This window comes from Phasianus colchicus, chromosome 10, assembly GCF_987193195.1.
Source record: "Phasianus colchicus chromosome 10, bPhaCol1.hap1.1, whole genome shotgun sequence".
NCBI lineage: Eukaryota > Metazoa > Chordata > Aves > Galliformes > Phasianidae > Phasianus > Phasianus colchicus.
In genome coordinates, this window is record NC_143445.1 from 10,134,090 (window position 1) to 10,157,039 (window position 22,950).

Below are 22,950 nucleotides of genomic sequence, written 5' to 3' on the forward strand. Positions count from 1 at the left end.
TCATAACATCTATTATCACATCTATTATTTGTGCCCATCCAATGTGACTACCACAGCACTGCAGTCTCAGGACAGCTGTACAAATAAAGAGGATGAAGGTAGTCATGTCATGTTCATGTAGAAATGACAAATTAGCTCAGTTAAAATGGACTGAATATTATGCCTCCTCTGCCATCTAATGTCAATAAATTCATTTAGGTTTTCATGGCCTTGCTAACTGTCTAGGTAAAGAACCACCCATGTCAAAACTATGGTCTGTCATTTTAGCATATCCTGGGCTTGATCTGCAGTAAGAAACTTCTGACAAAACAAGACCACTTTTCTTGGATCAAGTATGTTTCCTGCAACTAAGACTGCAAATAATTCAGAATTGCGCAGCAAAGCACTTACTATAATTTAGAAAAGACAATGGTCAAGATTCTTCGGAATGACTTCTTTTGCTTGCCTGAGACATTGAAGAACACCTGATTTTTAGAGCACTCTGGGCATTAATTCCTTGAAAAATTGACATTTTAGAGTAGTCTTAATTGGAAATAAAGCAAACAAACAAACAACTTGTTGATGTTATCAGAGTGAATTCTATGCCTCACTTCTCATTATTAGTGAAGTCAAAAGACCACCAGTTATTAGCTTTGATTAGAACAGTACCTATGTGATATGCAGTGTGGAAGCATTGGGGATTCATGAAATGCATTTACTTTCTGCTCATATACGCAAAACCAAAAACTCACAGCAACTGCACAGAGTCAGACCATAGGCAAATAACGTAGTACTCTTTTCATTCTTCACTTGACTCTGGTATGTAACCAGTACTTATTGTTTCACCAGGGATAGGATGGAGAAAGGGAGGGAGGGAAACAGAATAGTCTAGAGTGGAGGAGTGCACACAAAGCCATTTGCAGACAGATGTTTTCTTTTGTAATTTGCTTGTTGAGGTGGAAGCATCTGCAGCTACTCTTAAGCTCCACCCATGCTCTCTCCCTTTTTGGAACTCAAGCCATAGCTTTCAGGCCTTGTAGGAGTTTAGGAGTATTCTGGGAGGTTTTTACTCCCTCACGCTACTTGTGTAGTACAGGGACCAAAACCATTTCTACTGTAAGTTAAGACTTCCGAATCAACTTTCTAACTGCTAACATGATCAAGACAATATTTCAAGAAAAATCTTTATTTGATTGAAAAATATATGGAATGGAATTAATTGTGAGTTTGCTCAGAAACAACAGATGAGATAGTGACTTTTAAGTATGATGTAGCTTCTTTTTATAGTCATATTTTGAGCCAATTAAATTCAGTAGTAACCTGTAGTGATTGACTTGTCTCAGCATCTTGATCATGCTGCAATCTTTTAGGATATTCTGTGTTCTTTTATAATATTTTGTGATGATCCAATATGCTATGGGAATGTAGTAGTTGGGAATGGATCTGCAGACGTCCTTTCTAGCTCCTACAATTCTGTGATTTTGTGTGCAACCTACTCTAGGGAACCTGCTTTAGCAGCGGAGTTGGACTAGATTAACTCCAGTGCTCCATTCCAACCCCTATGACTGTAATCTTCACAGTGATGTTTTGTTGAAATACAACAAATCACAGTGAAAAGCTAAAAAAAAAAAACCTCAACATGTACTTTGTTTTTCTTTTTTTTTAACGTGAAAAACCATGAAAAGAGGCATCCAATAAGCCAGTGGGTGTCACTATTGCATAAAAGAAATACTAAATGAAAAACATTGGTGCTGAAATGCTAAGATTGTTAACAGTTGAAAGCAAAGAGTTACAAATAGAGTATTTTAGACTACAAATCATTAACATCAAATTAGCTAATAAAACAAAATTAACTTTTGCTCTAATGTTCAAGATCAAGTTGGATGGAGCTCTGAACATGCTAATATACTGAAAGGTATTTCTGGCCTTGGCAACTGAGGTTGGAAATAAATGAGTTTTAGGGTCCCTTCCAACCCAAACCATTCTATGATTCATTTTTTTTAAGTGGTTCACTTATTGGTAATATTTGGTTGATCCAAATCTATGAAAAAAAATAAAAATTGTAGAGTTTTATAATACCTCAAATTGTCTTTATCAGTAAGGAAAAGGTCAACAATCTGAAACTGATAAAAAAACACTACTTATAGTATGGTGGGTCAGGAGAACAAAAACAAATAAGGAAATAAAGTCCTCAAGAATAAAAGAAAAGATAATTTATGAAGTTTAAAATTTTTGGAAAAAAATAGAAACATACCTAATATGAATAATGCTATTTTGCAGATACTGTGGACGTATTTTTTTGTACAAAGAACAGTCACAAGTAGCCTTCATTGTGAGGAGAGCAAAGTGATCCTTTTCTATTCTGCGTTCTGGTGAGTAGGTTCCTACTATCTCAGGAATCTTCTATTTTAAAACTATAGTGCAGCTGATATACTGAGAAAAAAATGATCAACAAGTATTAAGCAAAAAAGTGAGACAGATCTGGGTTTCCACAAATGCTAGCATGTATCTCTGATAATGGATTCGACTAAGCACATATATTTTGAGATCAAATCAATGGATTTTATATATTTGCTTCATCAGTATGCAGCTTGAAAATTCAAATATAACTTCTAGACACTCTATGTGAATGACAGACTGCCATTATTTATGCTATGTATATCCATCAAAACACTATGTAAAAAAATGTGGTTTTAAAAATACCCCTTAGGCACAAAAAACTCAGAATTTCCTGTTTCCAGTTAGCAAATCTTACATATGTTTATGCTGCTGTAAATTGGACTTGGTTAACCCGCAGGATCTACAAAGGAAACATGATAACCCACAGGATCCATTAGGGAGATGTGACAAGAATAGCAACATCAGGGGACAGACCTACCATAGAATTAGATTTCACCATCAGTATCTTACAGTCTTGAAATACTCATGAGCTGACTTTTTGACTTTGGCAACAAATTTAGTATTCCTCAGAAATGCTTATTTCCTATACCTCATATGCAAGAAAATGTGAGACCTTCTTAGATACCCGCTTACTAAGTTCCCTCTTAAACTACTATGAATATAGGCCAGTTGCTTCATCTACAGAAGAACAAACGTTGGTCTTGCTGAGTTATATTTGTTGTTCTCTTGGCTCCAGGCATTTCACATGACCTCATGGAAGCTTGATCAGGTTGGGTCATGAATAGATGCTTGCTTTCTAAATCTACTTAACTCTATAAACAAAGCCAAAGGAATTGAATGGGATCAAACTCTGGGGTTGGCACAGGACAGGTTTACGAGTGGTCAGTGCTAACAGCAAACTTTTTTTTCTTTTCAACTATCAAATTTTTTTTTAGAGCAGCCAGCATTTTTTAGGCCTCTGATGCAATTCTGCAAGAATTATGTAGGACGTAACTTCCCATGGTAGAGAAAGAGGGGCAAATGAAGGAAGAGTTTCACTTGGACGTATCAGGAACAAATTAAAATCAAGAATTTTATGGAATAAAAAAAAGAATATTAAAAAAATACCAATGAAGTTGCCATTTGCCTCTAATAAAATACATTGATGTCTGCTGCTTCCTTAAAGACTACACATCTTGATTGGGAGAGAAAAGGAAGAAGAAATTCCAAGTTGATCAGGACTGACCAAAAATTGGCTATTTTCTTAGTCTTTTCTTCCAACTTGCCCACTTTGCTCATGTATAGTCATGGCACTTTGTTTCTCTTATTCCTATGGTCACCATATCTCTAGCTGAAACCTCAATTATCTTGTTCTCTCACAACGTAGAAGACTTTCTATTTTGACATTTAGAAGCTTTTTAAAGAGGCACAATAGCAATGTCTCAGTTCCTATTGTATTCAAATTTTGGCTGCACCTTTTCTTTTCTTTTTTTTAACATTTAACTAATCATACTTCTGCATTAAAAAAAAAATGGGTAGAAAGAAAGCTTATTGTGTACGGTGCCAAAGACCATAGGGCAACATTTTAGGTCCTACTTTCCTCTGGAAACTTCAGAAAATAACACAGTCCTGATAGCCATTCCTCAATTCAGACACCTAAATACATTCAGGAGTTTAATTTTAGGCATCTGTTCTCTTATTATCCAAATTGTTAGCTATGTTAGGAGAGAGCTGAGGGCTACTGTTAGGTCATAAAAGAACTTAAATGGTTTTATCTTTACAAAACGTAAATACGTGTCAATTTGCATTGGTGATTGTAAACAAACAAAGTTGATTTATATCAGCTCTAAAACTCATATTCTACTTCAGTTTTAGTAGAAATCTATTCATTGACTACCAGTCTATTCCAAACATAGAAACAATGTATTTGTTCATTTTAGTAGCTAAACTTCCAATGGGTAATGCTTTCACTGAAAGGCTAAAAAGAAAAGTAACATTCTAAAATCTGCATAATGGCAATGTCATCAAATACCCTTCATAGCGTCAACAATAATCCCTCAAATGAAACTTGCCACGATATTTTTTTTCACAGTTTGCTGACAAAGTGAAACCCTTAACAGATGGGCACACCTTAATCATGAAACTAGACAACAGCTTTTTATAAACACATAGAAAGATATTCTAACTTCTTTAAAAATACTCTTTTCATCAGCACGTGGAGAAGGACATAGAGAATGACCACTAGCAATGCATGAAAGAAGCTGTTTAGACTCCTATTCAGACATCAATCTATCACTTGTAAGTTGGCCCTATGATGTCTGTCTAGCAAAAAATCTGCATGATGATACTGTCATCATCTTTTTGATGGCTTCAGCCAGTTGTATTATAAATAACACATTTGACTTCATAGTTTCTACACAGCACACTTTTAAAGGGGGATAAAGCATTGTATACTAATTATAAGCCACCTTTAAACCTGGTTAACAGACACTTTCCCTTGAAACTGTACCTCTACTTGGAAGTACTCATCCAACAACAAAGATGAAGAATAACAGACGAGTGAGTATTCATGTTCCAGCTAGTCTAAAGAAGGATTTTTTTTTCAGGCCTTGGAAGAGTTTGGATAAGATGATTAATCATAATAGGTTTGACCTCGTGTGATCCTAATATATGTGATAATTACATATGTTACAATAATGAGACAATTTGCCTTTGCTCCCATATGACTCTTAGATTGCAATGTTTAACAGAACATCATGAAAAGAATGTCGTACATCTCTCTCCTTGATGCAAAAGAATTCAAAAATAAATAACAAGCAACAAAACAGAACTGAAGGTGGTGTAGGCTACACATGCCAATGTAATTCAGTACACATACTGTATATGTAGCTCACTTAGACGCTGCCAATCTCCTTCAGTGTTTGCAAAAGCCCCCCATATGGCAGTTCCTTTAGCACAGCTGAATGAAGATCTGCTAACTCTAGAAGTTGCTGTAAGGCTGGCTTTCCAGCTGGTCTGGATGGGATTATTGTTCCATTGCCTTTTGCCCAGCAAATCCATGAATTTCCTTTAATATTTTTGTATCTTCTGCAAATGTTTGCTGAGGAGGCTAGCTCACCCTTATTTTTGACATCTAGCTTGTTCTAAATAAGTAAAAAAAAGAAAAAAAAATACAGCACTAAGAAACCGAATGCACACTGTTGATTTTCCCTCTACTTCTTTATAGAGAAAGATTATTTAATAAACAGAACACTTCTGAAATTTTAGACTTGCATACTGTGCAATGCCAAAGGCTTTCAATGATCATTCACTTCTTGCAATTTAAAAACAAGACTAAGATTAGACTCAAATGCCTGGGAGCAGAGCTCAGACTGAGAAGAAGATAAAGCATGATGTTTTGCTTTCTAGGAAACTAACAATAAGATAAATAAGTTTTTTATTTTGTAATGACTAGTATCTACAAAGGCTAGGAAAACAAAGTTTGTGTGTCAAAGTGTAAAGGCAGAACACAGCAGAGCTTAGAAATCAACTGGATTGTAGACTGAGAAAAAGATTAAATAATCCTATATAAAAGAGTCAATCACTGTGCATTAGAAAATACTTGCAACAATCTATCTGAAGTGATGCTTACTTAAGTTATTTTTCACATAATGGCTTTATCAGCTATACCTCAACTTCTTACTTACCTATGACTAGAAATCATTGTATGGCATATAAATTCATGTTACACTGGAGGGACCGTACTTGTCAGTGTGTGTATTTCATAGCTGTTTTAGGGAATGGTACAATTCTGGTTTAAATTTGCATAATGATGTTGAATTTATTTCATACTGTTTATTTTTCCATTGCACTTCTGTTAGCCACTTTGATCTAGACCTTTAAGCATTTAGAAAACTAACTGCAGATGCATAAGTCATGGTTCTTTTTACCTGTGGAGAAATACAAAACCCTAGTCACTATGGTATTGACTGATTATAGTCAATGTAATTCAGGTACGTAATTCAGAATCTCTAAGCTAGTGAGAGAATTAGAATCAGGGGAAATTTCATCATCTTTTCCTTTTCCTCTAGTTTCAAAGTTTAATTGCTTTTAAATGATACTTCAGATCAGGTTTTTGGTATCTAAATCAGCCTATTCAGTAGCACTGTGAGACACTGCAATGCTGCTAGTCAAAATACTCTCCCTGGGATGTCCCTTTGTTAACAGTGTTACAGAGATAGACACATCCTAGGCCCCTATTATGAAAATTCTACAGTATGGGGTACTCTTGTATAGACATAATCCTGAGGATTAGGATAGGATCCAAGGACACCAGGGCAGCAATCATGACACAGCAAAGCGTGCAGCTGACTGCAGAAGCACAGTAAGGGAAAGGTGTGCCTTATTTTTGTGGCTTCTCAGGCTGTGCAAACAGGGCACAAGGCTCCACTACTTAAGTTTTTTAAGATCAAAACTTAAGCACTTGTGCTTTGAAAGAAAACTATTTCATTCATGGTCAATTTTTCAGTTGTTCACTAATCAGAGAATGTATCTATATAAGTCTTTTCCTTGTTTAACATTGTAATTATTTTTACTAGCTATATGTAGCTATATATTTTAAGAAAAAATGGCTAAGATAACAAACTAGTTATCACTGGACCACATTTCATCTAACAAATAAAAATATCCACACACTTTTAAGAGATGACCTTTAAAAATTGGAAATCACCTACTAAGTATCAAAAGAGAGGATGTGCAAGTTACTAATTTTAGTGTACAATATGAAAATGTCTAGACTTCATTTCATTTTTATTTATTTATATACTGATTATTAATAAGGCAAAGACCATTCAGATTTTTTTATACATAGTGCATTAAGTTAGTAAAATAAAAACCCTGCAAGCTTTTTTCAGAATCACCTAACCAAAATAAGAAAAAATTTCCCACAAAACCAGTAAATGGCATAGGCATTCTCTTTTAACAAGTTCTTAGGAGAAAACAAGCACAGATTTCTAAACTTAACACATCTAAAGAATGGTCTTTGTCTAACTAACAGGCAGATCTCAAAGAATCCTTACCAAAATGAAAAGGCAACGAGATTATTACAAACTTGGTTGCAATCAAAGCTGTTCAGATTCTTCTTTCAATGACAATTGTACTTCATACCAGTGATAGAATTATGCTAGCTTGCTGTATTCAGACTTGTTTATGATCACCAGCCACAATGACTTCAGAATAGCAACATGCACAAAATGAACAGTATTTGCAACAGCAGTTCTCATTAGTTCTATTTATCACTTACTCTTGATCCTTTTTCCGGAAAGCACCGACAAACTGAACAATCCTGTCCCCCACATGGGTCAATATAGGCATATCCTCCCTGAAAATTAAAAGGTTATGAATTTATTAACATACAACTGACAGTAGTCATTTTATCATAAGACATAGCACTTTATTTTAAACATATATTTTTTAATGCCTGGGTTTTCCTATAAGGGTAAAATACTAGGAAGAAATTGCTGTGTAAGCAAGCCTGTCCAGCTCTAAAGTACAGAACAAAATTTGTGGATTCTCTGTTAAAATGTTACTAAAAATAAGAATCTACTATTTATTCTGATTTAAATAAGTGATAAAGATTTTGATTTGTACACATATTGTCCAATTAGACAATTTTAAGGCAAAAAATTTGGCTGCTGCTGTACATTTTGTTATACCCACCAGGCAATATCCTGCTGTAGAAGAATCTTGACAGTAAACATCAGAATAAATTGTAGCTCTTCAACTTAATGCAGAAAAGCAAGGATGCTTTTGATTTTGCAGAAGATTTGTTATTTTAGGGGAATGATGCCCACACTTAAGCTGGTGAACCTACTGCTTTACTTAAGCAACTATAATTCCCACACGTGCTGCAATTAGGGACAAGGCATTGGTCTGTGCTGCATCCCAAATTCTGTGGCTTCATTTGGAAAGAAAAATAGATGTATAGGTATAGTCAGGTCTATATTAGACTTTTATACACCCTGCGTTCAAGCAGAGGGTAACTCTGGGACCACAGGGCTCAAGACATGCACTCCTGAATTCAGGATGTGGCTAGATGGCTGGCTGAAAGACCATGGCAAACACAGCAGTTACACAATTGATGTTCGAGGTAGGGTCTGGCACTGCAAAACACTACTAGAGTCTAAAAGGTTTTCTTACACAACAAGCTTCTTTTACATTCAGAAGTCACTGGGCAAGGTGAAAGTCTCAGAGGGATGTTAATATCAGAAGCATGTGATCCACATCTGATCATTTCTAACACTTTATATTAGTGACACGAAAGAAGCAGCAGATCTTTGAAATTTTTCTTCTCGGAAGACTGACAAATGGTGAAGCCTCACCACCTTCAGAGGTAATCCACAAGTTACATTTGTCTGTAAGTATCATAGGAACCTTTCCCAATGTTTCATTAATAGAATACATAAGTCAGTATTACATATAAAATCCTCCTGAAGTTCTTGGACCTCTCATTAGCACAAACATGCTGGCAAAGTAGAAACAATAAGCAAAATATTAATTAATTAATTTAATACTACTGCTGTACAAGGTGAAAGATATTACCTACAATCTATGTTGATCAGTACTAAATATTAGTAAGTAAGTAATATAAGTAAGTAAATAGGCTGCATTTAGAAATATTTCAACTGTCATAATTTTAATTTGTAACAATTTTGAATTTATAAACTATCCCATTAGGAGACTGTTTAACTAAGATTACACAACAGAAGACAAAACAGGCTGAATACAATCCATACAATCCTTTAATTTTTGTCTATGAAATGGAAAGAAGTACTATATACACCGTATTGTTATGCATTGTATATCATTAGTTTACTTAGTTCTTTGCATCAAAATCTTCTCTTGTTGTCTTCTTAGCACCAAAGGAAGAGACTTCCTTTTCATCAAATTGAAATGAAGAAAAAAAGCATATTTTAGGAGAAATTAAAGTAACACAAAATGTAATCTCATTAGATTTATTGTCATAACTGAAGATTTTTATCATTCTTTTACATTTCCCAATGTGTAATATCAAATATATGCCAATTATACACACCACATGCACTTACAAACTTACTCAAGTGGTTAGAATGTTTATTAAGTCACATTATTCAATAACATTAAGTGTTTAAGTGGTGAGTGTGGCTCTGAACAGGATGGCAAGGACTTAAAAGATTTAAAAACAACTTAGGTAAACAAGTAAACAGTGATAACATGAAAAATATTTGCTTAGTTTGGATTTGTCTTTTATCAAGGTCAAAAGCATTTTGTTACTCATTTTAACGATCAACAGAACACAATAGGTTTGTACTTCTGTTTTTCAAGGAGAAAACACTGATAAATATTAGATAACAAGGAAAAATTCTGTTCCTTTTTTTCTACAATATTTTTAGAATATCTGGTACTCCCAAGCCTCAGAACAAGGTGGTATGATAGCCTCTCTCACAGACTGTTTCTCTTTCACAACTTCCCATGAAATTACCAACCTACTTTATGCTAGTCTTTAACCTAGTTGTTAACAACTTGACTCCACTGGAATGTCAATGGAATGCAAATTTGTAATAACATGTAAGCCGTTTCCCTTTGTTCTATTTTTTAAAAAAATAATTCTATCTTAATATTTAAACCAAAAAAGGGTGACTAGAAAAAAAAAAAATAAACAAGAAAAGTTTTTAATATTTATTTGCAGGAAACAAAGAGGAGGAACTCAAAAAAGTTTCACTGAGGGCATTACAAAGATGAGGTAAATACAGTACTGAGAGGAAAATATGGTAGATATTAAGACTGTATTATATGTGAAGTTTTTACTTCAAAGAGGTGAAAAGTACAGATGGATAGAGGTCAGTTGTAGCATACAGAATAAGCACGATACACGCTATAGGGCTGTGAAGATTATCGCAGGTCTGGAGCGACTCTCTTAGGAAGACACTGAGGGAGGTGGGCTTGTTTAGCTTGGAGAAGAGAAGGCTCTGGGGAAACCTTGTTTTAGCCTTCCAATACTTGAAGAGAGCTTAGAAACAAGAGGGGAGAGCAGCTCTTAAAAAGAGGGAAAATTTAGGCAAGATCTCAGGCAGAAATTCTTTACTCAGAGAGTGGTAAGGTACTGGAACCATCTGCTCAGAAAAGCTGTGGATGCCCCATCCCTGGAGGTGTTCAAGGCCAGGTTGGATGGGGCTGTGGCAACCCTGCGAATGGCGTGGGGTTGGAACTAGATGGTCTTTAAGATCCCTTCCAACCCAAACTATTCTATTATTCTGACAATGTAGGCCACTAAAGTGACTTGATGGGAAAGGATACAGAATCAGCACATTGCAATGTTTTTTCAAATGCAGCTTTTAAAAAGCACTTAAAGATGCCAAAGTTAGAATGTAGGAGAATAAAAGGAGAAAATCACAAAATAGTTAAGCTGAGAAATCTAAAGGAGAGAATTGCAGAAATACTGAAAGAAACATCACCATTTTCCCACAGAGCTGTAGGTCATTTTGGTGTATACAGTATTCTTTTAACTATACCAGCTTATTTACCAACTGTTCAAAGTATAAATTGTCACTTACCCCATCAATTTCTTGTGCTGAAAAAACGATCAGCAGCCACCTGATTTAAGAGATGGAGAAAGCTAGTTTACAACTAAATTTCCAATATCCAACCTTCACAAAAACGTTACCTCTGAAAATAGAAAGTGTATACACATGGTTGGGGTGATTATTTGGTAAACGTGTATTTTTAAAGGAAGTGCATCATCACAAAATGGTCAATGCACCCTATGTAATTTTATCCTTTTAGATGCATGGGACTGAGTATTAACAAATAGAGATGAGTAAGCAATGCAAAATGATTCTGGGGCAGGCATGAGTATGAGTTTGACATCATTTTCACTTCTACAAATAAGTTATTATTTGATTATAGGAACATCTTTCCTTCTAAAACAGATTCAGAATTAGAGTTCCTGTTTTCTACTGTTTAAATAGCGTAGTACCTGAAATTTAAACGGTCTCAATTTACACACAAATAAAAATCTAATACAGTAAATTACCTGATATGCTTATCAAGTTTATGACAGACTACAGATCATTTAACTGGTGATTACTGTTCAATTGACAGCTAAGAATGTATCATAGTGATTCTAGTTAAAGATTTTAGTGATCTGTAAAACTTACCAGGCAGTTCTGATAAGCCACTTAATTCGTTCAAATGAATCCTTTGTTAACGCCATTTACACTGATTGATGGACATGCAGCACTTTTTTCTCTGTTTTATAAACAAACCAGCAGCTCTCCTGTTTTCTTCTGTTTGTGAATGGTCTATAGACACCACTCCATTCTGTTGTTGTTTTCTCCTCTGAACCTGTTTCACATATATAGCTGATATCCAATTTTACACAAAAAATTACTGGAAAACCAAAATATGTCACTCATTTAAATATATCAGAATGCACAGCTTTATATTGTCACTACATTATACTGTCCCTTTACAAGCAGCCTTTTATCAGCTATCCATTTATTTTGAGAGATCCATATACAGATCAACAAGGGAAGGGTACAAGATTTCACTCCAGAAAAAAAGTAAGTCTTCTTCCATAGTAATGAACAAAAAGCATCCTGCATAATTATTTTTTAAAAAACACTCATACCCACTGATTCTGCTAAAAACTTTAGAAATAAGATGTGACACATTTCCACAAGGATCTAATGAACTTCAAAAGTGTATATATTTCTATATATATTGTCTGCACTTTCATGACCAGATTTAGCAGTATCTTCTGCAAATTGGGCTGGAGTAGGCATCTGTATGTGAGAGGCTGGGCTTTTCCTATGGTCCCACCGATTTTCAGTCTTTTTTCGGAGCTGTCTTCTAAATCTGGGGAGGTTAATTTTGAGGACATTGAACACTGCCTAAACAGACACTTCCTTTGGAGAAGTCCCCTGAGTAAGAAAAGGCAATCAGTTACTGAGAAGGGAGCAAGGATCTGAACCTGCAACAAGAGGCTGCTCTCTTTTAGCTGCTCAATAGCTGTATGTTCTTTGTAAAAGCAGTGAGTTTGCAAATACTGAAACATTACTTTCTTGCTTTCTATAATTCAGTGTAACAGCTCTCTAACTAGAACTAATCTGTGGATAATATGGACTCCTATGTGTATGCACAGTATATCCACATCCCATAGTATGAAAAAGAGATTTTGTAAACAACCAGGCACTAACTAATGAATGAACAGCCTAAGGCAACCAGTCCGTGCTGCAAGATTACACTCTACATGTACTGAGCAGCTCTCCATTCATCTGCTAAATTCGTACTCTCTTTCTGTGCTCCAGTTTTCTATCTGGAACCCCAAAGTGTGATATGCAAGTGTCACCAAAACCCAACTCATGTAATTCTCAAAAACCTGGGGCAAGGGAAGATGGAGAAAGCTTGCACTGTAATGTAACTGTGATTTTTTAGTCTCCAGAAAACAACCAAGAAGGAAGACAATTTTATAGTTATGGACTCTGATGAGATACGACCTCAGCTCCCTTGTGAGCATTTTCCCATTTTCACTTGAAAGCTGACTTATTTTTCAGAAGTTTCCACATGGATTTTCACCATTTAAAAACTGACTCAGTAGCTTTGTATTATGGCGAAATTTCATTCACTAGATCCTCTGCATATATTTATGTATTTCTTTTCATAATGTTTTTTCTGCTTTCTTCTACTTCTGTTTCTTCCAATTCTTTTTTCCTTGTATTCAAGAGCCTCCCTCTCCTCTTTAACCAGACCTACACTGCTCATCCTGTGCATGAACTTGTGCTATTTCTGAGTACTGACAGCTCTCTTCCACTGTCCTCTCATTTGCTTTTCCCTGACCTTTCTGTCCCAGACAACATCGTATCTTCTGACTTCTGTGAGACTCTATACTACCTTCTCTGACTAATACCAGGTTAAATGTAAAGTGATATATTCAGGCATTTGTAAAGCGGAGGTGCCTTTGGCTTATGAACAAGTCCAGGCCACATTTTTATCCTTATGACGTTTTTTTTTTTCTTTCTTTTTTTTTTTTCTTAACCTATTTCCATATAACATTCCTGCATGAAAAGCATAGCACAGTTGACAGGTTTAGTAATCTCACATATAAAAATGGGAAAATTTACTAATTCCTTCCCTGAGATATGATTTTCTCACTGTGTTCACCACCTATCTGGCTTGCAAAACATCTTATTTTTTCCTCCCAGTTTATCTGTACCTGCCAGCTTGCTCTCACTATGCTTGGGATTTGAGAATGAAGGTGACTGCATCTGTTGTGATGCACAAGGTCTCTGGCATTCTGCTCTGTTCCTCCAGCACCAGCAGCAGAGACACATTTCTGCTGCTAGTCTCAAACTCTTGGGAGAAGCAGCTTCAATAACTGGCTTTCATGGCAGACTTCACAGAGGCTGACAGTACCTTCTCTGAATGGAGATCTGGTTCTGCTGCCCTCATGCCCACACAAGCAGCTGTTCTGCAGAACTTAGTGGACGCTTTGTGCTCCTGAAAGACTCTGGATTTCTATCTCACCAGTAGTCCTAATCAACTTTTATGTACCTACTGTTATATAGCGAGGCTTTTATGTATCGCTTGCAGTGCTTTTTGAGGCCTCTGATGCAGGATGCCCTGTACAGTACTCAAGAACACCACAAGTAAGTGTGATGGCTGTGGCCTTGCCAGCTCTTCTCTAGTTCGCTATCTCTGAACAGCACTCAGGTCGGATGCCACATTGTACACGCAGCATTTTTGTCAATATTTAAAATATGATAAAGTTTCCATCTTGCCAACACTCTACAAATCACTTATCAATTGAGAAAACCTTTCCATTACTGTAAGAGAAAGCCCGGGAAGAAACACTTCTCACTGGCTCACGTTCATGCAGCGTATTTCTCTCGTTAGCCGCCTCACCAGCAGCACTTCCTCACGGAGGAAGGCGGCAGCGCCGTCGGAGGGCGAACACTCCCGCAGGGCAGCAGCAGCGGCCGGCGGCGGTGCCCGGGCGCGGCGCCGAGTCCCGCGGTGCCGCCGCTCCGCTTCGCGCTTTCCCCTCCGCCCGCGCTCCTGCCCCGCTGCCACCTGCCCTCCCCTGCGGGGCGCTACGGCGACCCCGCTCCGGTCCCGCGCCCGCCGCCACGGCGAAGCGAGGAGGGGAGACGAGGCGCGGTGCCCCGAGCCGCCCGCCGTGCCCCGCGGCAAGCTGACTGCTCGGCGCGCTGCCCGGCGCTGCGGGGTGCCGCGGCCAGGCGGGACGGCCTCAGGTAGGGCCGCCCGGGGCCGCCCCTCCGCCGCTCACCTCAGTTCCAGGCGGGGAAGCCCCGGGCTCCTCGCTCGCGCTGCGCCCGCTCAGGGCGGGCGGACGGACGGACGACGGCTGCCCGCGGTGCCCCGGGCTGGAGACACGCGGGGCGGGGGTGGGGGGGCAGGAGAGGGGCGGCCCGAACGGCCCCGCCCCGGCCAGCCCCGTGCCCGTCCCCACCCCAGGGAGCGGGGAGCGGCGAGGAGGGTGCGAGGCGGCAGCCCCGGGGCCAAAAGCCGCGGGCGGGCCGGGGCCGGAGTTCGGGTGCGGGGCCGGAGTTCGGGTGCGGGGCCGAGCTCCGCGGGACGCCGCGCGAGCAGCGGGATGGCGGGCGGGGGCTGCCCGCCGCGCCTGGCGCTGCTGCTGCTGCTCGCCCTGCCGTGGCCGGGCCGCGCGGCGGCTGAGGTGAGTGCGCGGGACGGGGCGGTGGCGCGAGCTCCCGCGGAGCAGAGCGGTGCCCCTCGGCATCGCAGCGGTCGCGAGGGAGAACGTGTTGCGCGGTGAAATGATGCACCGCAGCCGCGCGAGGCGCGTCTCGCCCTGAGCATCGCCCTCAGTACCGTTACCTCGCACGGCGGCTGGGGCCGACGGGGCTCTCGGTCGCGGCCTCTCCCGGGCGCGAAGCAGCGGTCGTCCCGGAGCCGCAGCCGGGCACGGCCCGCTCCGCCCCGCCGCCCGACGGCTCCCTGCGGCGCTCCCCGGGGCTCGCGGCGGGCGCGGGGCGCCGTGTGGGTGGGGCGGCCCCGAGGGAACCGCGAGGCAGCGCCTTCCGTCTGCAGCACCTGCGAATGCTCTGCTGCGAACTCGCCTTAGAGCGCGGTTTGTCGCTGAGCTCTGATGCACCTGCACCACTGTCGGTCCGTTTGTTCTCCTTCAGTCCTCGCTGAGCCTTTCTCCTCTGTTGGGCTGTAAGACTTAGATAGGTGTTCCCAACCGGAGATGAGCGGGTAGCTATAGGGCAAACAGGGCAGTGTGGCATTTCAGGTACATGTCCTCCAGAAATCTGCTGGTTACAGAAGATTTCAAGTTCTCTTTTTGCCAAACAATTTTCAACAGTATTGATTTCTCCCTGCATGTGGAAACACTGTCAGTCACCTTTATAAGAAAACATTCAGATGATCTACTCAGCTGCTGCTAGATAGAGCCAATTGTTGCTTCTGATGTAAAGATTAACCAAAGCAAAGTAATTAGTAATGATATTTCTTTTAAGATGTTGCAGCTATTCCATTCACTTAGCGTGGGTAAGGAGAAACAGAACGAGCACCTCGATACCATGTGTTCTTTCATGGTACTCTGTAATTAACTCTCAGACAAGTTTAGTCATTTAACAATGATCCAATTGTTTTGTTTATGAAGGAATTAAAATACCTCTTGGTTCTTATGTAGAACAGACGCACTGGATATTTTTGCCATTTCAGTAAATTACTAATTTTGTACAAAGTTTTTTCAGGTCTGGGTAGAAAGCAAGATGAATAAACTGAGCGTCTCTCTGTCTTTCACCTAGTTTGCTCTTCTTGATTCCATTCTCCTCCTTTGCTGGTACCTCTCATGACCCTAACTGCTCCTAGGACGTGAATATCATCATATACGCTTCTGGATGGCTTGTAAGAGCATAGGCTGCCTACCAGGAACTCCTCCCACTGCACACACTTTCTCTAAGCTTTTATTCTGGCTACGTAGATCTGTGTTGGGTTTTTATCTACCAGGGAAGGGAAAAGGAGGTGTACTGTGCAGAGATCACATATTTCTAAGTAAAGCACTTCACCATTTTCTAGCAGGCACAGTATTATTCTGGAGTATTTGCCAGTCTTTCAGCCTTTTCGCCAAGGGTAAATCATGAAGCTCCCAGCTTTCTGGAACACTGTCCCAAGCAGATCCTTGTTTACACTTCCATCTTAAGGGCTGGATATGGGATGGTAAGAAGTGTCTGCACTTCAAGGTTTCTACCAGTTTTGCGATTTAAGTAAAGCTTGACTGCAAGGTACTGATTCAGTGATGCCCTGACAATTCAGGGGATTTCAGATGTTGTCTAAGATCAGTTAAAACTAGATTTACAACAGAAAACCGAGATCAGTTTATAATTCAGCTGTCACAGTTTCTGGGTTGGGTATTTTGGTACAAAGATGCTGATATTTTCAGAGGGAAAATTCTGTTCTAAGAATTTTTTTTCTAGATGATGGAGGAAATTAGTATTTTAAAACAAGCAGTTTCATTTGACCTCCTAGTTTATGGCTAATGCTAACTGGTATAAAGTGATCTATTATCGTAGCTGAATCACTGCATCTGGAATGGAGTGTTTTTACAAAGAAAGAGTGTTTATGTTTTAAAATTGTCTACGCATTCATACAAAATAAATTGATATCTGACAAGTAATTATTACTTTTGCTGCGTGCATATGTTGTAAGATGTCTTAAGATAGGCACATTTTTAGTGTATGTTTTTTAATAACTCAATAAGTAATTTATTCCCAAATACAAGAAATAAAATTATTAATTCATGCCTGCTGCTGTTTATATGGTACGATATAAAAATTTATATTTTGGTCTTCACAATCATGACTTCTCTGTCCCTAGCAGCTTGAATTTTCTGGCACATAGTAGGGAGTATTATTATCTGCATTCCTGGCCACTGGCATGCTCTAATCACATCTTCTGAAAACTCAGCAGAAGTAGCATCTTCCCATGTCAAAGGCTTTCAGCTTATTTAATGTATTCCTTCACTCCAAATACTGATGTTATAATCCTTCGGATTTTCCCACTGTTCTTATAAATACTTTAGAATAATAGGAGAAAAACAAATCATTTTTTACTCAGGGAACAAGATCTTTCTAATTCCTCTAATATATTTTATTCCTCTCAGAAAAAAAATGAAGAGATTTTATTTTCCACTATTTCATTTTAACAGCAGCTGAAGCTGGTACTATCTTGACAGAAGTGTATAATCCAATTCTCTCTGTTGATACCATTCATGCTTTTCTTTCATGGTTTAGAGTGATGAATATCTTGAAATGAAACATGAATCTAAACAGTGTTCCTTGAAATTTGCTGTAGCAAATAACACTAATAAGAAAAATACATTGGTCAAAGTCATTAATTCTGAATCAGTGCTGCTTCTTAGTGGCATCGTTCATTTTTATGATAACACTGTGTCGTTCAGGAGAAAAGAAGGTTTCTACTTGAACAACATTAATTGGTTGCAAGATGCTCATCACCTCACATTACCTGTATTTTTATTGTAACACAATTATTGTATTAGCTCACAGGATGAAGGCAAGTTTTGTGTATTTTGTACTTACAGCAATCATTATTCTTTGCATTTTTTTTCACCGTTGCAAGGGAGGACAGAGAGCAAATTTAGTGACTACAAAGCTTGAGAAGATCCTTTTTTCCATCCTCTTTCTCCCTTTTGTTTGCAACCTGTGACCAGGCACAATCTGTATACTCCACAGTTAAATTTCTTTTTTCCATGGTTAGAATTCACAGGCAAATACTTGTAAGCTTTTCTACTTCTTGCAATATTTTTTATCTGTTTGTTTGATTGCTTTCCTAATTATATGCAAACAGTATTACTATCAGAAATAGATCTTGATGTATGGTTCTGGGAGTGAACAATACAATGTTCTAGCTCAGACATGAGCATCTCTAAGCCTGCTAAGAATGGGATGCAGGCTGACTGGCTTTGTGTAGCTGGGGATCAGAATGCTAGAAGGACAAAGCAGTGTCACGGTGAGAGTGTTCCTTTTCTACCTCCTTTGGAAGCACCCAGGCTCTCTGTTGCACAGAGCAGCTGAGAGGGGAAGACATGCACCTGAATATACAAAAGAGAGTTCACTGAGCATGTTAGAAAAACAAGTTCTTTGTGAAGTGCTCTCTTTGACTTGGTTCATATGATCCCAAGGCTGAAGTCAATGGGGGTGTTACTTTGATAATTGGGCCTAATTTATACTAGACTATTCTGATCCTGATTGCATCTGTAATTAGTTGTTACGCAGCCATCATCTCCATAGAGAAACAGGCCAGTGTCAGAGTGCTGCCGAGCTGTTTTTCTCACTGGGCCGCGATCAGAGTTAGCATAAATTGGCACAGTTGCCTTCATGTTAGTGCATCAAAACTGGAGAAGTTCTGCTCACTTACGCCACGTGTGAGCTTGCTCTGTTGGCCAAGAAAAGTGAAGTGTTCTGTTTAGAGCTGTATGCCTCAGCATACAGTTGAAAGATGCTGAACCTCACGAGGGGTTCCTTGTAAAACACTTATGAAACATGAACTGCTAACACTTACTGTGTTGCTTTTTCTAACAAATCTGCAAAGCAAGTACACAAACAAACAAAACTGTATAATTCAAGTTATATTGCTGACTGAATAATATTAAAATGATCAAAGTAAGCAGGTAAACTGGTTCTTTCTTCATTGCTTTGCATTTCTTATAGAAGTAACAGCATTTTATTTTGAGGTCTTTGCTAGTCATCTGTTCAGCAATACCTAGAGCTGGTTTATCATAACAGGTCTGTGAAACAAAATACTTTGCTATTAAGGGCAGCTAGTATGGGATGTCCGGTCATCTGTTTTACTGTCACATTCTCACCCTGCTGCCTAACAAAGTAACAGTAGAAGGCTCAGTGTGTTGGCATGGATTACAGGAGCCTAGGAGGAAGGTGAAATACAAAAAGGCTTTTTTCTTCTTAACTGTTTACAGGCCCTGCCTCTCTTGTGCACAGAAAAGTTTCTATTTTGCCACACCGAGTATTCTTAGCTTTATTTTCTTTGCTTATCCTCTATTTTAACTTAGCAGTTTTATGGTAGAATACGAGACTCACAGGTTTAGAGGTGTTCCATTTGGCTTGGTTCAGTGAAGGCTTTTTAATTGGGGCTTTAAGCTGCATTTTTTCCACAATTTGTTTTGGAGGAAGCTGCAAGAAAAAGCAACCTTTCTTGTGTGTGGGTTTTTGTTTTTTGTGTTTTAAATCTGTGAAATCACAAAGCCTTTTAAAAAGGAAAAACCAAAGCATGTGCAAAGCTTTCTGTGAGCAAGCCACTGTTGCTTTCATAGCTATTTGCACCACTTAACAGAAGATGCACACCAGGAATTCTATGAATATACAAATATACAGGCCTGAGGAGACAACATTTATGGTGAATACCATTCCCACACTTAACAGCTGGGAAGAAATACAGTGTGTGATATAACACTGATCATATTAAAATAGCTAGTTAAATTATCTGAATTATTTATTAGATTACTTATTTGAGATGACTCTCTCTTAGAAAGGAAGAACACGGATGAATAAGCTATTCAACACCCTTAAGATTTTGCTGCACAGAAAATTCTGTGACTTGAGTTGCCTAATCTTTTTTTCCCCATGGAAAAAAAGAATATTTGTTTGTGTTGTCCCTTTGTTCCGTTCAAGATTAGAAGAAAAAAAAAAAAACACAAAACAACAAAGCACAGGGATGGCGTTTATGCGACAGCCTGGGAAGGTTTTACCAGTTTGAATATAATATGAGCAGTTAGCTCCAGTTTCTGATTGGCCTCATCACACTCTAGGGAAATTGTGAAGTAAGATGTTGGTCACTGGAAGTATCAAAAATTCCTGCGTTCTAGCAGAAAAAAAGAAAACTGAGATTCTTTCTATTTAAAGAGGGAATAATTTTGTATCCTCTTCATAGAGCAAAAGCAACACAGGAAAAAAACCAACCCACTATAGATTAATTGGGCAGTTTCAATTGCACCCAAAATGTTACAGAGACACTGCGTAATTGAGGCAGCTTCTACAGCACAGGCCTCAGTGGTCATCACTGAGCTCACAAATTTTGACTGGTAAAAACTCACTGGTGCTTTTCTTCTAAATGACAACATTTTACTTGTTTTACACTGAATAGAGAAATATAGTAGAAAATTTGCAGGTATTTTAAGTGATTTATTTTCAAACACGTAATTTACCTCACTTAAACACAGACAAAAGATACCAGAAGTGTAATGAAAATTTTGTATCCGTTTCACTGTTCCATGTAAAGCTTTTGTTGTTGGCTTGTTTCTTGTGATAAATATGAATATTTATAATGAATGTATTTGGCCAACTGTATAAAACTGTCATTAAGCAAAGTTCTTATGCAACGTTTTTTTTAGTTTTAAAAGGGATTCAGTTTTCAAAACTGTTTAAAAAATTCTGAAGTGAAAAGAGTTTTCATACACATGTGCCCATAATATCATAGAAAGTTGCCTGATTGTTAATTTACAGCAGCATCTCCTGTTTATCCATATCAGTGTTTTAACATAAGTTTTCAGTTGGCTTTCAAATGCAATTATGAACATATCTTTGTATTATATAAAAGAACAGATCCTTCCTGAAAGAATTCCAGACAGCTTTAAATTGAGAACAGAAAGTAAAGAGGTTCTTATCAAATACAGATAGGTGCATGTTGGATGTTCATTGATCACAATTGTGTATTTGTTAATTATACACAAAATAATGCTTTTCTGAAATGATATTAACATATTTTTCTGTGATCATAAATGCTTAGGACTTCCCTTTTGTACCTCATACTGACAGCCACCCAACGTTCTAAGGTCCATTATACTGAGAAGGAGTATTGATTCAGTAACTATTCCCTGTGCAAAGTTCCCAAAACAAGTGTTTAATGGAGCTTATTTAATAACAGTGACTGTGGTTTCAGTTGTCTTCCACAGCATCCCCTGAGGTCAGCTCTCCCTGCATAAAATATTATTGAGTTGTTTATTAATTGAAGTTGCAGCTTTATTTCTTTGTAATGGAATGTGAAAAACAATATAATTTTTTCAGGTTCGAGGCATTCGTCTGGTAGGCAAAATGCTATGAATTCTGATAGCATTCATTACTGCTAACAGGAATCTTCTAAGGTAGGAATGTCTGGCTGCCTTTCAGTTCACAAGTGACTACACAATATTTCAGGGTTTGGGAACTGACATATTTTCCTTCATCTGATCATCTCCTATTTCTGTTCTATGTTGTCTATACTTATTGAAGTCTTAATAATTTGGTTTTGTTGTACTGGTGCAGCAATCACTAAAAAAACACAAAGTTCTTCGTGGTCTTTGATAATTTTAATGAATTCATGTTTGATGCTTAGAATGCATGAAAAACTTTTAGTATACAGATAGCAATTGTGAGAGTGGTATTTTGTTTTGAATAGCAGTGTTTTGGAGCGAGCGGACTTCATTCTCCAGAACCTTGTAGGCTACATGATGATTTACATTTGTACAGCATGAGGAACACACTGCCAAGGTCACGTATCTACTAACCGTGCCTAGATAGAATTACTAACTGTGTTAGTCTAGCTAAGTATTTTAATACAAGCGCATCTTAGACTCAGAAAAAAGATTGTTCTTATATAGCTTTTCCAGTAAGAACTTTATTCTGGACAGCTGTGTTCTCAGAGTGTCTGCTTGGGCAGGTTAGGAGAAATTGTTAAAAATGTGATTGTGTCCAAGCCAGAAGCTTTACCTAATGCATAGTTCTCTTCAGAAAGTGCTGTGTCTCTGAGCAGCGTACATCCCCCAGCACAAGTCTGTTGTGCAGATAATTGCTAAAGCAAAATTTCCCACTTAATACAAACATTTTACAACCATTTTTATTAGATGTAACAAAAAACACATGGTAGAGATCATCAGAGAAATGGGCCTTTTGTAGTTTTAAACGTTATGAACATCAACTATTTAAGCAGTATTATTCTGTATGCTCAGTTGTGGTTTATAGACACAGCTGGAATGTGTAAAGTGATTGCTTTGCACTGAGACAGCTCAAGAGGAATCTCTGTGTGTCAGCAGTCTTGAAAATTCATAATCAGGGCTCTTTAAGGAGTTGGCTCACTGATACATAATTTTTAATTACTATTAAATCTAAGAGAATCTAAGAAGAAATCTAAGAGAAAATATATAGAAAACTGGAAACTAGCAGATAATTTATTGCTACTTAAAAAGGATTATTATGATGACCTGCAAAATTATAGACAGCTCAGGATACTGTTATTGAGCAGAAAAGTTGGGAAAGCAAATGAAAAATAAAAGGCAAATAAAGAAGAGGAGAAGAAAAAGTATTATCACTCAAAAAAAAAAAAAAAAAATTTTGTCCAACAAACCTGGTTTCATGTTTCAGTGGTTTCAGTGGTGTTCTTCTTTAGAGATCCTTGAAGTTAGAAGATAAAAACCCGATGACAGGATAGCTGAGATACGAATAAAAATGAAATTTAAATAAAAATCAGACTACAGTTTTAATAATGAGCATGATAAGCTGCTAGAGCCACCAGTGAAGG

The 22,950-nt window shown here is 38.3% G+C and overlaps 2 protein-coding genes across 3 annotated transcripts in view; one reads left to right on the forward strand and one right to left on the reverse strand.

The window, feature by feature from the left end:
- Positions 1–14,595, reverse strand: part of COL4A4 (collagen type IV alpha 4 chain) — a 63,941-nt gene extending 49,346 nt beyond the window's left edge. The window contains exons 1-3 of the mRNA XM_031596353.2: positions 11,532–14,595; positions 10,929–10,968; positions 7,640–7,717 (exon numbers count right to left, since the gene is read on the reverse strand). Coding sequence (XP_031452213.2) covers positions 7,640–7,717; positions 10,929–10,968; positions 11,532–11,587 — 174 coding nt within the window. The 5' untranslated portion in view covers positions 11,588–14,595. The remainder of the gene's footprint in view (positions 1–7,639; positions 7,718–10,928; positions 10,969–11,531) is intronic.
- A 313-nt stretch (positions 14,596–14,908) lies between these two features.
- The window catches only part of COL4A3 (collagen type IV alpha 3 chain), a 58,348-nt gene continuing 50,306 nt past the window's right edge, over positions 14,909–22,950 (forward strand). For both annotated transcript variants that reach the window (XM_031596352.2, XM_090147280.1), the window contains exon 1: positions 14,909–15,070. In XM_031596352.2, the coding sequence (XP_031452212.2) occupies positions 14,990–15,070 (81 nt within the window). In that variant the 5' untranslated portion in view covers positions 14,909–14,989. The remainder of the gene's footprint in view (positions 15,071–22,950) is intronic.